Source organism: Electrona antarctica, assembly GCF_951216825.1.
Source record: "Electrona antarctica genome assembly, chromosome: 10".
Lineage (NCBI taxonomy): Eukaryota > Metazoa > Chordata > Actinopteri > Myctophiformes > Myctophidae > Electrona > Electrona antarctica.
The window spans coordinates 26,829,212-26,845,352 of NC_136791.1; the positions used below are offsets into that span (position 1 = coordinate 26,829,212).

The 16,141-nt window shown below is 42.9% G+C and overlaps 2 protein-coding genes across 4 annotated transcripts in view; one reads left to right on the forward strand and one right to left on the reverse strand.

The window, feature by feature from the left end:
* got1 (glutamic-oxaloacetic transaminase 1, soluble) overlaps positions 1 to 9,104 on the forward strand; it is a 30,634-nt gene extending 21,530 nt beyond the window's left edge. For all 3 annotated transcript variants that reach the window (XM_079511578.1, XM_079511577.1, XM_079511576.1), the window contains 5 exons: positions 741 to 845; positions 1,136 to 1,286; positions 1,866 to 2,031; positions 4,778 to 4,920; positions 6,180 to 9,104. In XM_079511578.1, the coding sequence (XP_079367704.1) occupies positions 741 to 845; positions 1,136 to 1,286; positions 1,866 to 2,031; positions 4,778 to 4,920; positions 6,180 to 6,319 (705 nt within the window). In that variant the 3' untranslated portion in view covers positions 6,320 to 9,104. The remainder of the gene's footprint in view (positions 1 to 740; positions 846 to 1,135; positions 1,287 to 1,865; positions 2,032 to 4,777; positions 4,921 to 6,179) is intronic.
* Positions 9,105 to 14,702: 5,598 nt separating this feature from the next.
* cnnm1 (cyclin and CBS domain divalent metal cation transport mediator 1) overlaps positions 14,703 to 16,141 on the reverse strand; it is a gene marked incomplete at its 5' end in the record, with an annotated part of 45,929 nt that continues 44,490 nt past the window's right edge. Inside the window, one exon of the mRNA XM_079511888.1 lies at positions 14,703 to 15,217. Coding sequence (XP_079368014.1) covers positions 15,132 to 15,217 — 86 coding nt within the window. The 3' untranslated portion in view covers positions 14,703 to 15,131. The remainder of the gene's footprint in view (positions 15,218 to 16,141) is intronic.

Consider the following 16,141-nt stretch of genomic DNA (forward strand, 5'->3'; position numbering starts at 1 on the left):
CTAAAAACAGTTACATATTGTGGGGGTCTGTATGCTCACCAAGGTTTTAAAACGACTCAAGGGTACCAATGTGGTCAATTTTAATGTTGTTTGCGGGTCATTCCATGTATTAGGGCCACAGAAGCTAAAAGCAGATCTAACAAGTTCAGAGTTAACTTTTGGTACCTTGAGTTTGGGGAAATTACTTGACCGGGTGTGGTAGGGTTGAGATGTATTTAGGACAATCTCCAAGCATGGCTTTATACAAGAACAGGTGCCAATGCAGTTCTCGTCTCTCTGTCATGGAGGACCATCCAACCTTGTTATATATGATACAATGGTGAGTACCATAGCTATCACCCGTAATAAATCGAATGCATAAGCTGCATAAACTTAAGCTACATACATAAGCTACATGCATACGCTTTCCTTAATGATTATATCTGGTTTCAGTATTTATGATGTATTTTCTCTATTAATAAGGTTATTGTAGCTGTTCATTTGTATTGGGGGTGGGGATGGTGGCGGGGCGGGGCGGGGGTCATGAGACATGGCCAAAGAATTGGCCAAAAACGTTGAGAACCCCTGCACAAGGACATACTGTACAATGAAATTCTCTCAAAATACCATTTCATGTGGCCTTGAACTCCCGTGGCACCGCATCAATCCTGGTTAACAATACTGTATACATTAGTTAAGTCACATCATGAAACGAGTGATGTTCTGAGATCTGACCCTGGAGTTTCTCTCTCCCGTCTAAGAGCTGCCCAGTGCATTCCATCTTTGTCCTGCACGCCTGTGCCCACAACCCCACCGGCACGGACCCTACTCCAGAGCAGTGGATGCAGGTCGCTGAGGTTATGATGGTAAGGGTCCTCTCTCGCACGCACGCACGCACGCACGGCACGCACGCACGCACGCACGCACACAGCATGCATGCCATCACCAATTCAAAAGACGCCGCAGAAAGAGTTATGCCTGGTTTATTCTTTGTTGCGTGCCGAACATAGATAGCTCTTCTACAAGCTCACAATGATCTTTGGCGTGTGACATCGTCGTAGGATGGAGTATTATAAATTATTAAATATTATCCGTCTAATGTAAAGGAAAAAAAATACATGCATTTTTATTATTATTATATTGTTGTTTATTCTAGCGGAGGAAGCTGTTTGTGTTCTTCGACTCTGCCTACCAGGGTTTCGCCTCGGGCAACCTGGACAAGGATGCGTGGGCTGTGCGTTACTTTGTGTCCATGGGCTTCGAGATGTTCTGTGCCCAGTCCTTCTCCAAGAACTTTGGCCTCTACAGTAAGTGACACACATTGTTAAGGTTGTCGAGGATGCTGCATTTTGTGCATCGAGGGACTTTCACGGTACTGATTCTCAACCTTTTGTATGACCCCCAATTTCATATGCATTTGGTCAGAGAAACCTATTTGATTTTGTATCTCCGTGAAAGATGATTTGGTCTGGCTTGGTACAGTATGTCATTTGGTCCAGAATTCCTTTCCTATCTAGATAAGAGGGAATTTAGACATTTTCTAATGGTATTTACTTTCACACGTCTGGAACCTCACCCCACGTTGAGAGCAGTGCTTCCCAAACGTTTCAGGTTGAGACTCAAAAGAGACATTAGACATTTTAACCCAAACTAGTGAAAACTATTTTTGTTATATTGTAGTTATGCTGCATACACCTACCAACACGTTAAAATACATAGCTGTGACATGCTTTCAGTCTTTCTGTTGAAACCTCTAGTCAATCCATATCAGCTAGATTTAAATTCACGGACCATTTTATTTGTATAGTAAACCTTTTCAGACATCTTCAGAATCTCAGATGGCCAACTTGTGATGTAGCTTGACATGTCACCTGTCTCTCTGTCAGATGAGCGCGTTGGAAACCTGACCATCGTCGCCAAGGACGCGGACAACCTGAAGAGGGTGCTGTCCCAAATGGAGAAGATCGTCAGGACCACCTGGTCCAACCCGCCATCTCAGGGAGCCCGTGTGGTGGCAATCACTCTCAACACACCTGAGCTCTTTGCTGAATGGTACTTAAAACCTTTTTATAAATATAGAGGGCCTTTTTGTGTGGAGTTTGCATGTTCTCCCGTGTCCCATAGGGTAGGTACCCTCACAAAAAACATGCAGTAATCCTGGTCTCTAAACTACCTCCCCCTGGCCAGCCAGGGTGCCTGATGGAGGGGAAAGGAACTGGTTGGAATAACGTGTTCCTTCCACGCGCTACATCCAACCAGGGAAACGCCCTCCTGTCAGGTGTAAAAAGGAGCAACTTGGACACTCAGGCATGAAGGAATCATGAGTTCAAGTCCGTTGCTCTCCCCATGTCCCCCATTATGGGGACTAGGTTGGCGGAGGGTGTGTAGAGCCCAGGATCACATTAGATAATTGACACAGGGGTGAAAAACGGGTTACAAAAAATATTAGAAAACCCCCCCCGTATATTTCACATACAGATGGCACCAGTGTTGGGCAGTAACCGTTGCTCTCCCCATGTCCCCCATTATGGGGACTAGGTTGGCGGAGGGTGTGTAGAGCCCAGGATCACATTAGATAATTGACACAGGGGTGAAAAACGGGTTACAAAATCGTGGGATAAAAAAATATTAGAAAACCCCCCCCGTATATTTCACATACAGATGGCACCAGTGTTGGGCAGTAACTAGTTAGTTACTAGTAATATATTACTGTAATATTACTTTTCCCAGTAATGAGTAGTGTAAGGCATTCCTCTGCCAAAACAGTAATATTAGGCCCAGGCGGTGGCGTAACCGTCTGGGCACCCGACTGGTAATCCAGTCGCAGTGTGCCGCGGGTTCCGAGCCCGACACGGCCTTTACTGCATGTCTTCCCCCATCTCTCTCCCGTTTCCTGTCAGCCTACTGTCTGTCCCTTCAAAAACCAATAAAAGGCGTAAGCCGCAAAAAAAAATATCTTTAAAAAAAAAAAGAAAACAGTAATATTATACCTATTTACTTTGTAAAAGAAATAGCAAATATTACATTTTTGTTTTTGTTTTGTTGGCTTGAAAACATTTTATTTAAAGGTATATTCAGTGATTTGACTTAATTCAAATATCACTTATTTTTTCTTTTTTTCCTGGATAATCCTCCCTACTATAGAGTGTGCTGACCATATAAGGAGTTCCTCCCTGTCCCCAGTGAGCCCCTGGGGTCAAAAAACCCTAGTTTCAGTTTTGGTGGCGGGTGGCAAAGCCTTCATCCAATCAGGATGAGAGGGGCCTTCCTCCAATCATGATCGAGTGGGGGCGGGCCTTGGTGCACATGCTGTTGGCCTGTAGAGCGTGCATGTGCACATTTTGTTACCGGGGCGGACTGGGTGGTTTTCCAAATCACCCAAATCACTGAATGCTCCTTTAAAAGGTCGAGAGAGATTACTGACTAAACTAAACAGATTATGTTGTTGTACATCCCTTTTTTATTATTATTATATAATATGTAATATATTAGTCTTGATTCTAAGTAATAAGTAGTATAATATTATTACCTTTTTAAGGAGTAACATGTATTAAGTAACATATATCATTACTCTTGAGTAATATGGCCCAACACTGGATGGCACACATGTACTGCACTGCACACACATTGCTGACACAAAACGTGAATGATTTTTTTTTCCAAGGACCTCCAGTTTAATGCAATAGGGCAGGCCACGGAATCCCAATTGATCCCAATAGCTCTGGGACCTCCAATCCTGACCTGTAGACACTGTACAAACTCGGTGTTACTTGAACTTGTATACAAATTGAACTAAATGGACCTATATGTCCATTTTGGTTCAAATTGTACATTCTCAGCTACAGACTCCTATTGGTTTAGGGGCCCCATTTGTTTTCTAACTATCAATAGTTTAGCTGGTGACCCCCGGCCCTGGCACTCCCTTAAAGGAGGTGGTCCCTGCCTGGACTGGCTCAGTTAACAACAGAATATCCCTAGCTCTGGTCCGGCGGAAGTCGAGAGTAACATAGCTCTAAATGCAACGCATTAGAGCTATGTTACTCTCGACTTCCGCCGCTCGCATGAATGCAGACCAGCCTCTCGTCTTTAGCGTAAATAAAAAGAACGTTTTTGCTACTCACCAAAACAAAGGCGGGTTGTGTCATTAGAAAGCCTACTTTCCTTGTAGGCTGTATCTAAAAGGAGGTACTTCGTAAAAAAGCTGTCAAGATAGCAAACGACCCCTCTCATCCACTCTGCAGCCTTCATACCAAATGCCATAGATTTGTTGTTTTTCCAATGTATTTGCCACTGTTGTCCTGCACTTTTTTGCCATGAGAAAATAATTGTAATAATAATAAGTGTTGTTGCTGTTGTTGTAACTTTCTTACTGTTGAGGCCGAAGACAAATTTCCACACGTGGACAATAAATGAAACTAACTAACTAACTAACTTAGTGGAAGCACTCTGAGCCCCCCACCACACGTTTAAACGGTACTTTTTGGCCAGAAAGGGATTTTCTTTTCACCGGAGGAAAAATATTCTCTATGAGGCAATTCTCTGGGCAATATCGGTAGAAGGCACAGTGGAGTAACTAAAATATTTTTTTCCCCGATTGAAACAAAATCCCCTTTTAGCCAAAAAGTACCGTTTATACGTGTGGTGGGGGGCTCGGAGTGCTCCCACTAAGGAAAGTAGGCTTTCTAATGACACAACCCGCCTTTGTTTTGGTGAGTAGCAAAAACGTTCTTTTTATTTACGCTAAAGACGAGAGGCTGGTCTGCATTCATGACGATGTGGATCGTTATTCCCCGTGCAGGAAGGACAACGTGAAGACCATGGCGGACAGAGTGCTGCTGATGAGAGCTGAGCTCCAGGCCAAGCTGGAAGCCCTGGGGACCCCCGGGACCTGGGACCACATCACACAGCAGATCGGCATGTTCAGCTTCACTGGCCTTAATCGTGAGTTCACACACACACACACACACGCACGCTCACACGCACACACACACACACACACACACACACACACACACGGACGGACGTTCGCCGGCATAGACCACTGTTTCCCAAACCCTTGGATCGGGACCCATTTGTGGCTCACAACGCGTTGCGAGCTTGTAGATCTGCTATTTTCACTGATATGAACATGACATATTTCTCTTTTGGGTCTCGAGCTAAAAGGTTTGGAGGGAAGGGAACCAGTGCCATGATCTGTAAAAGGTCATGGCACAGGGAATGGACACAGGGAACGGTGACGTCACCCATTGTTGGTTTGTAGTTCGGACCCATTTTGAAGACACCGTTCCAGTGAATTCGTATCCACCATCTTGGAATTTCCGGTCCTAAAAAGTAACCGGAAACAAACGAATGCTATTGGCTGGAACGGCAGTGAGGGGGTGGGTCTTTACTCAGTAGAACCAATAGAATCCTATTCTACTTTATCATCGATTTAACACTTTTTCAGAACCATAATTTATAAAACCTGCATATCATGATAAATGAAATAAGATTTTAACCTAGTCACTGAAAGCATAGTATTTTATGACAATGTTTGCTACGGTAATAAAATCAAGTGTAAAGTCCGGCCGGTTAAATAACTATTCACTTAACTTGAATTGAGTGTTAATTCTTCTGCAACGAGCAGGGGTAGAAATAGCGACACCTTCTGGGCTTAATGGAAACTGCAGTATTTTAATCAACTTAAAAGGATCCCTGGCTAATAAGACAAATATGCCTTAAAACATTATACTTGCTCTCTATAACTCAAATTAAAAAATAAAAACACCTTAGATATTTAATTTATTTCATAAATAGATAATCTTTCACTCATTTGGAACTGCTCCTGTCGCGAGTTGATGATGTCATATGTCCATGTGTGTCCAGCCCTATGGAATGTATGGAATGCACATGCTAATAAAAAGTATTTAAAATATTGCTTTGATCTTCATATTAACCTTAGGAAGTAAAGCGTCTTTGGGTATCATGAAAAGCACTATATAAGTCCCAGATATTATTATTATTACTAACGGAACATAAGGCAGAAAAAGATGCTTGGGGTAATTTGGAAAATTTCAAAAATCAGTCAGGCTCTACTGACGTTGTCTGCTTATTTGCCACCAGAGCACAACACACAACAGAGCAATAACTCTCACACACAATCATTGCAGAATAAATTCTGTAGTGCAGTACTTACTGACTCTCTGCTGTCGCTTCCGTAGCCAAACAAGTGGAGTACATGATTCAGGAGAAACACGTCTACCTAATGGCCAGCGGCCGCGTCAACATGTGCGGTCTGACGACCAGGAACATCGACCACGTGGCCCAGTCCATTCACGACGCTGTAACCAAGGTCCAGTAGAGAGTACTACACTACCCAGCATTCCTCAGCACTTCTTCTTCTTCTTCCTGCCCTGCCCCCACTGGGCCCGTGTGTGCGCAGGCACACTTAAGCGTCGACGCGGCAAGAAAACGCAGGCTAGAGCAGGCGTCTCTTCCTGGTTTTTAGACAGCTGTTGGATGGGAATGACGCTAGTGCACGGCTTCAACGTCGTAGCGTGGGCAAAGCGTTTCAGTTTTTTTTTTTTTTGCCGACGCTACAAGTTCAAGCCGCACACTACCGTCATTTCCTTCCACCAGCTGTTAAAAAACCCGGAAGACACCTGCTCTAGGCGTTTTCTGATGTGAAAGTGTGGCTGCGCCCTGTGTGTGTATATGTGTGTGTGTGTGTGTATGTGTGTGTGTGTGTGTATATGTGGACCAAGTATATTCTCACCAGCACAAGCGTACATAATGTAAAAGCTGCTCTTCAACTATGGCACGTTTCCACTGCATGTTATCAGCTCAACTCGAGTTTTTTTTTCTTCCCACCGGACAGAATTGTGGATAAAACCTGGTACCTTTTAAAAATATATCACCTCCATCGAACTTGCAAGCTTGAGGGCGGTGCCAAAAGGTTGTGTGAAAACATTGCAGACGGCCAATTGGTCAGAGAGATTCGTCATTGTGTCAAGGACTTCCCTAGAACTGCAGAGTAGCTTCCCGAATAATGTTAACAAACCATTCTTTGTACGTAAATGTGAAACAAATTGGTATTGAGCAACTGCATGTCCTAGTTCTCACCTAAAATCTGTTTTTATTGAAATATGCAGGAGAAAGAGATTGTTTCCAGACAGTATTAGCTTTAACTCTAGTATTGTCTAGCACTTTCTCCTACACAGAGGATTATGGGGAGAGATTTGGCTCAAAATTATTTGTGAATCCAATACCATAATGCACAAATATCCCATGATGTACTAATGTGCTTCCATGAATTACATTACGGAGGTCCTATCCGTAGTGGAAAATAAAGTACCTGGTACCAAGCACGATCTGAGCCGAGTTGAGCCGGTACAGTGCAGTGGAGTGCCACGAGAGACATCACTATGCAGAGATCAAAGCTGAAATCTAAGTGATTGTGAATGACATCGTTGATTTATTCCCTGTAGTGTCTACTTTTATTTAAAGTGTCAGGATCGCTAGGCACCGTGTGAGGCTGAAGATCATTCCCAGCAGTGCTGGCTCGATGCTCTTCTGTTGTTAGAAATGCTGTGTAATTTAAATTGTTCCATTCCCACTTCAAGCACAATTCCAGTTTTATTTATCATACTTGAACTTGATTCGCATGCGATTTAAGCGCAGTTGAGATCAGGCAGCATTCAGATGCAATGACCAAGATGACTGCACGTAGCCGTGAAGTTAAATCATTTGACCAAATCATTTGTCAGATCCTGTGCTAATCTAACTCTGAGAGTTGAACGAACAGAGGATGTGGCTGTGTTCAGAAACAGATGGCTGTTTACTACCACATGGTGGAAGTAATACCATGAGAAAAAACAGTGTTATGTGTAGAGCTGGTCGGTGTAATGTGAAAAACACGAGTGTAATAATAATAATAATATATAATGTTGAGCCTGATCCATGTCATGTGTTAACAGTTTATTCATTTCAATGCATTATTTGGTAATGCCAGGGGGGTTAAGGATGTTTATACGTCAGGGTTCATCTGTAGTTGCGGACTAGTGTCGCACGACGGTGACAATTCTGTCACCGTCAGTTCTGGTTTAATTTTTATTTATTTTTATTTACAAATATTCGATCTCGCAAGCCGTCGAGCCACGACGCGGCCGTGAGATTGTAGATCTGCAATTTTCACCGCGTGGCACCATCGTGTGGGCTTAAAGGGATGTTTCACTTTCAAAAAAGCTTTTGGTCATTTTATTGTCTACTCAGACACCCCAGACAGTTTTGAAGTTGCTTGATTCAGTATTTAGTTATTTGATATTCATTTTAGCTGCCCCGTCCCATTCCTATACAAACCCATTGTAACTTCAAACTCCATTTTAACCACAATAGATTAATCTACTTTTTTCTGGTGACTGATATTGTCCTTCTAATACGTGAGGGTGACGTGTTGTTTTAAATTACTGTTTTCATTTATTTTTAATAATTGTTTTGGAAAAGAACCTCCATGACGGAAAATACTAAAAAAAATCTAAAATAATTATTAAAAATAAATGAAAACACTACAAAACACGGCCCCCTCACGTATTAGAATGACATTATCAGTCACCAGAAAAAAGGACGCTATTTTCAATTAATCTATAATGGTTAAAATGGAGTTTGGGTGCTTATGTGGGTGTTCACATAAGCCTGAGTAGACGATGAAATGACCAAATGTTTTTTTTTAATGTGAAATATCCCTTTTTAAGTTGCAAAGAAGCACAAACGGCGCAGATGAACGCTGCCTGTCAGCCCGAGTCAGTCATGACTGACTGTTGCAAACCTCAGCAACACAGAACGTTCCCTGAGTTCAGCAGCCTACCAACCAAACATCCCTCAGGCTTCAATGTCGTAACGTTTCAGCTCAGGCACACGTCAAGTGAATGTTTACTTTGCACAGCAGCTGTCTGTGAGTAGCATTATTGCACTATTACTTCTCAACATCTCTCACCTCAGTGGCACAAAGACTCTATTGATCCACGCGTTTATACCGTCTGGCCACAGAGACAGCATGTCTATGAAGCCAGACATGATGCACATAGGAAACTCTTTTGATTTGACATTTTGAATTGACGAGATGAATAAAACATGCAAATAAATAACCACCAACTGTGTCTCTGTGTCTTATTATGATTGATTTCAACTGGACGTATTTGAGACTTATCACATGGCACGTGTGAAATCTGAAATGTCACATTTCATAAGCTGTAGCAGTTTTCAAATGATCAAGTTTAAATTCACAGTCAAGAATGACGGGATTGGTACTTAAGTAATTTTATTTAGAATTTCATATAGAAGATCCTTCACATCTTTAGATCATAACTTTTTAGAATTTTACTGTACAACGAAAAAAAAAAAAACATTCTCCATATACAAATAAAAAACAATGTAACCTCGACGTGAACCACCAGCAGAGAGTTTGTCCTTTTGATTCGTGTCAGATCAAACGCCGTCTCTTTGCGTGTTCAGTGTGTGTACACAAGAGGGGCCAGAACAGGTCACTGTGGTTTGCTTAGCGGTGCGCTATCCTTTGTGCTTCCATAGCCTCACCAGGCTGAATGAATTGTATCTGTAGCGAGTGTCCCCAATCACCCCCCTGTGTGTGTGTGTGTGTGTGTGTGTGTGTGTGTGTGTGTGTGTGTGTGTGTGTAGGCAGTGGGTTGACGTCAGTGTGCGTCACCTAACTCATTTATGTCTCTCTCTCTCTATGTTCTGACGAGCGTGGCCATCGGCCAATATTGCACAATAAGGGTCGGCTTCACTTTGACCTGAGCTTTCATGCAGTTAAAGCAAACGCTCCGATTTTCATGAGGATCTAAGAATTCATTATTGCGTCTAATATTTCAAGCACAATGGCCTCTCTAACTGAGCAGCATTCCATGTTTAAATAATATGTACATACATACGGTAACCTGTATATGTATATGCTAACCCCACCCCCACACACTGCCATGCTGCCATATCACCTTTGAACATTCAATCACGAACAGCCGTTCCCTCGCACTGCCTCTCTTCTACAGCTCTAGTTCTCGTATCCATGTTCCCTTCCAGAACATGGAACATCTTTCTGTACTTTATGCACTCGACACTATCGCCACTATCCCCTCTCCTTGACTGTCATCAACAACTACATCTTTACAGTATGGGGGATCTAATAAACAAAACCAAGTGATCCCGACCAAAGCCTGAAGCCGAGTCCTTCATCACTAAGCAGCATGAAGTAACCTATATAATCCCCTGTTCTAGGATACAAGATTTACCGTGGCTTTCATCATTTCTTTTCTTCTCTTTTTCCTTGTTTATTAGAGGGAGGGGAGGGGGGGGGGGTCTCTTCTGTAAACCCTCTCTGAGTATGCATGCAGAACCATAGAACAAACAGGGATTTCTACAGGGGATAGACAAAAGCCTCATTTATATATTTGACGCACGAGCTGCAGCTCACGTTATGAGTGATTTGACACAGCTGTACGACAAAAGTGGGCTTAACTCTACAGCTGGAACAGCAGAAGAAGTAAACATGCACACAGCCACTGTTTCAGACTCCCTAGTACAGTGGTTCTCAAACCTTTTCATGTCAAGGACCCCCAAATTGACACTCATTAGCCCACGGACCCCCATTAGAAATGATATGCCAAGGACCCCCATAAGAGGAGATTCTTACGGCTCTAGCAGTGATTCTCAACCATTTTCAAGGGCCCCCGGTTTGACCTGAATTAGGCTACGGTCCCCTGTTTAATGGTATTTCTATCTCTGGGACCCCAATGTATATTGTAAAATCAAAGTGGAACTTTGACCCATAAGGGTCCATTTGGTTCCTAACTATCATTTAGCTTGGGACCCCCTGGAGCCAGGGGCGGATTAACCCCCACGAGGGCCCCTGGGCCGGACATTTTTGCAGGACTCCCATAGCGCACGTGAACATGAATTTTTCATCTTTTTGACGTAAATTTAACAAAATCAAGGGCCAATGACCACGGCCCCACTTTGGGAACCACTGCCCTATTATGTTCAGAAGCCAGTTCATAACCGTTTAGCGCTAGGGATGGAGCTTGACACCCGATACCCGAAAAAACCGATAACAAGCTTATTGAGTACCCGGTATCAATAAGCTTTGGGCTTATCAAGTCTGTTATCGAGCATAGCGGCCCATGATGTCATGTTTAAACAAGCAAGACAAGAGGTGGTCAAGAAATAAATCTAATCGCCCATTCTGGCAAAAACATGTCAGTCTTAAAGTGTATTGATACCTGCCAACCAGCGCTATCCAGGTAAACAAAATTACACTTTTAAAGTGACGGTACACATATTAACCAGTTGACAGTTTCTTCAATATTATTTTCCAAAAGTAAAAAGGTCAATTGCCTTCTGTCTGTTAGAAAAGTACTGTATTTGAAGGCCATAGTAAAAGATGCTTGTTCTGTTCTGAATTTGTCGTCTCCCGTCCTTACACAAAATAATAGAAAATGCTCCATAGTGGGTCTCGATAAGAACCCGGTCTCGATGATACGGTGCTCGTTATCAATAAAAAATAACGAGCTCCATCCCTATTTAGCACTGGTGTACCAAGTAGTTGAGTTCATTTCCCTGTAGCAGGGACGTGCACACATAGACATCAAAGGGGGCTTCAGCCCCTGCCCTTTTACCTGTCTGTAAAAACAACTGCCCTTTCTAGATCACGAGTGCAGTTGCTATTTCAGTATGGTGAAAGAAATTCAAATGCCACTCCTTTCCACGCCATGCCGGAAGGCATGAATTGCTTTTTTCCCCGAAGTCTCCTGAACTTGAACACAGTATTTTGCGTTGAACAAAGTTTAGAAATCCATGTCGTTACACTGCATCTCCACTAGCTAAAGAGTGCTGGTTTACGCCCCGGAAATAGCTGACCTACAAGCTCTCAACGCGTTGCAGTGCGATGCGTTGTGAGCTTGTAGATCTGCTATTTTCGCCCAAAAGTGCCCTCTTACGGGATTTCAGCCCCTCTCAACGCTCTCTGCACGTCCCTGCCCTGTAGCACCAGTGATCCAAACCCCAAAGGCCCTTTAGATGCTGCCGGGAGCATGGAGTTACACCATGCAGGCAAACCACACTGTTACAGGAACGTAGCATTAAAAAGCTGCGTGATAAGTTTGTAAAGTTAACCGCTAGTTTTAAGGATTATATCTTTTCTACCGAGTATATAAAAAAATAACTAAATAGGTATAGATATAGACAACATGCTGATGAAGACCTGTTTAGAAACGGTGCCAAATTGTGTATCAAAAGGGGCGGAAATGTGTGAGTTTATTGGGGCTAGGCTATATATGAATATATTACATCAATAATTCTTTATTTTGAATTATTTGCCTCTTATTTGCCTCTATCTACCGACTTAGTTATTATATAGGCATTCCTGATGAGTATTTATCAAAAATCTCACTGTATAAATATTATTGTGAAAGCATCAATAGTCATCCTCTCAATGTCATCTCGATATGGAGGTGTTTAATGTACTGTACAATGACTGATATTGCTATCTTATTCCTAATTACCAGTCAGTTAGTAAATGGCATTCCTCCCAAAGAATAAAAAGTCGATTTTTCACAATGGGGCATTTTTCTTTTTTTTGTATTACACATACCCCTTGGGCAGGGTTCAATTTGTTGCGGGAATGGGGGGGTTCCATGCCCCTGTTTTTGAAAATGTCCCTTTTTACAAATCGAACCCTGCCCCTTTGCATTGAGTGCAGCACTTTTGGCAGTTATTCATGTTGGCCATACTGTAAACTATATGGCTTTCTTTTCAACATGTCCTCTTCTGTGTGGACATGGTCTCTGTGGTTGGACGAGTTGTGCTCTTTCTGTTATTGGCTAGTGGATAATGGCTAGTGTGCTGTTATTGGCTAGTGGATAATGGCTAGTGTGCTGTTATTGGCTTTGGCTAGTGGATATGGCTATTGTGCCGTTATTGGCTAGTGGATAATGGCTAGTGTGCTGTTATTGGCTAGTGTGCTGTTATCTTGGCAGTAGTTGGCATAGACATAGATGGGTATAGACGCCTCATTCGCCGCTGCAATTCATTGGATCGACATGTATCGCACTCAGGGTGGAAGTGTGCCGTTATTTGGCGCATTCCCGGCTTCCATTCAGTCACGTGACTCACGTCCTTTCCTTTCATTACTTTCCTTGCCACCAACGTAGAAGCTTGCCTTCACTTGAGAGCATAATATGCCCCAGAGCCGAAGGAGGCGTCTACCTTTCTATCAGTGTTGTTTTCGTCGACTAAATCTCAGACGGAAATATCACCTCAAATAAGTGACTAAAATGTGACTGAAACTAAATTAAAACTATTCAAGAGACTATGACTAAAACTAAAATCAAAATTTGCTGCCAAAACCCACACTGGTAGATGGCATCATTCATGGCAGACGGGGACAGTTCCCTGTACAAGAAAAAGCAGAGTGGTGTAAAGACAAGTGACAACAACTCTGTTCATTCCAATGGATCCATTTTTTTCCAGAGCAATTCCCATCCCAGATCATGGAGCTTATTTTCAGTACCCGATAGTGAACACTAGCAGTGGAGAGTTTTAAAAGTTAAGACGTTTCAAGAATCAGATTGTTAACCAAGGTAACATTCGCGCCTTAGAATCTGCCATCAAGGCAGTTAACATTGGCTGTTGACACTAATTCCATGTTTCTTTTTTAAGACATCGATGTAAATGCATACAAATGTTGCAGTACTATATCAATATTTTAATCTATGCATTTGACAATTAATCACCCCCCCCCAAAAAAACAAATCTCTGTATACTGCATTCTAATGACCAGAGGATGATTCATGTATAGGCCTGGCCTATATGAGTGTCGTGATGATCAAGTATTTTGGACTTCTGTTGCTGCCGCTCTCTCTCTTTACACCACTCTGGTTTCCAGTGTGGGAACTGTGTCACACATGACATGACCGATGCTGTTCCATACCTTGTTTGATCAACGGTCACAGGTCTTGTGACTATAATTGATGCTTTAAGTTGAAAATACGTGATTGTTGTCATGTGACACTTGAAGAAACGTGCAATTGTGCAACAAAATATAAATTATCTTTTGTGGTCTTGATGCCCTTGGTATAGGTACATTGGTGGTGCATTCACTGGTAACCTAAAAAGCTAAATTATTAAATTGACCGGCCCGGCGTGCTTATGTTTCAATAATACATGATGCACCTCCATGGGAGAGAGGTTTTAGATGTTAAATTAAAACGTCACAGATTCTCAACCTAATCGGCGTACATCCTGTACGCCCAATACTGGCGTTTGACCTCATTGTTTGGTGACATCAACGTTTCGCAAGAGAGTGAATTTTGTTGGAAATCCGCTTTCCCTTAATTTTAGGGATGGAGCTACCAGAGTTAAGGTCACGTGTTCAAGCGTTCCAACGCCATCAACTCCCGTCCTGTCTCAGGTATGCAGGTCTGATGGGTACGTCCCTTCAGATTAGCCTCGCAAGTGGCCAGACGGGATGGGTGTAAAAACACAATAATGCAAGATAGCCTGTCCCAGCCAGCGTGCATTATGGTCTAGAGAGGTGGGTAGCGCATTTCTCATGCGCTGGATAATATTGGTTCACCGATCTGAGCGCCCGCCCCTGCCCAACTCCGCCCCTCCCCTCCCTGGTAGAAAACGGCGGAGAAAACTGACGTCACCATATTTCGAGGGACGCCCCTCTGCACTGTAGTTCACTCCCACTCCTAGACCAGGAAATGTGTCTCGTTCCCCCAGGCTTTCATTTTGTTTTAGCCGCATGCGAATGACAATAAAAGCCTGGGTATACCGAGGCTAAACGCAAGATAATTCACACATAGATGTCAACTCTTCAGTCCGGTTTAAGGCTAGGTGTATCCATTATGGAGTTGACAGACCTGTCCCTCTTCAGACCAGCGAGGTGGAAGCTAGCGGAGGGGAGGTCGGGTATAGTTGTTGGGCAGTGGACCTGAGTTTCATCAGCAGAAAGGATTGGCTCAGTCTCCTGTGAGGATGTGATCTGCGTGCGGAGTGTCATGGACTGGTTGGTGGTTGAGGATACCCTGGTGGAGATGAATCGCTGAGGAAGAGACCTATAAAACAATGTTCTCTACTCTCTCTCCCCCGGTGGCACTGTGCTAGCTCGTCACCGGCTCTGGTTCCACTTCCAAGCCCTCCTCCAGACACGCGTCGTCATCTCGAGACTTGTTCCTCTTCTTGTTACCTAGAGGGGTGAAGATGACATCGGTTTTTGAAAACGCACCATTCAGAGTGACAGTACCTGTCTGGAAACAGCTTGGTGGTAATTGCAACAGCATGGCTTTAAATCTCAGCTCTGAGCTATTTTACTGTTCACTGTGAACTCTTATTAAAACGTTATTCAAAAACCCTTTTTTCTTTTAGTTGGCATAGTTGTCTACACATACAGTAAATGAAGAAACATCCTTCATGTGTACAGCACGGTTATTTGCCTTTTTCATTCGTTTTGATTTGTATTTTTTTTTACCTTTTTTTTTTTTTTCTCCCCCATTCCGAATTTCCACAGACTTTTTGGATATCACGTCAAATAAGAACTGCGTTCCAAAACGAATGATCCCGGCGGTTTCACTCATGGATATGAAGAATCATCTGACGGCAAGAATTACTATCAAATATGAGTGACTAAAATATGAGACTCATATTCCCTGACAATATCGCAGAGACAGTTGGTTTATTTTTGGAACACAATTCTTATATGAGAGCATTCTAAGATGACCCAATGTTATATTCTCCATAGAGAGATTACTTCCGCAAGGCAGGGGTTGGAGCGAGTGACGTCAGGACTTCGGTACTCTATTCATAGAAAATCATCATATACATCAGGGGTGCCCACACATTTATGACGTGAGATCTACTTTCAATATGACCAGCTCAACAAGATCTACCCACTGAAAAAATAAGTGTACCATTGCTGAAAATATATAATGTACCTGGGGGGGCTTTGGAATAGGGAGGGGGGAGAAATTATGAGTTTCTGCTGTCAAAATGTGTCCCCCCCCGTATTTAACTTAAACGCCCAATGCATTCTCAATGGCAATAGCACAAACTTTGGCATGCTACTAGTCCTACATACTTACACCTAGAAACCCCATTCAAACCTATTTAGGTT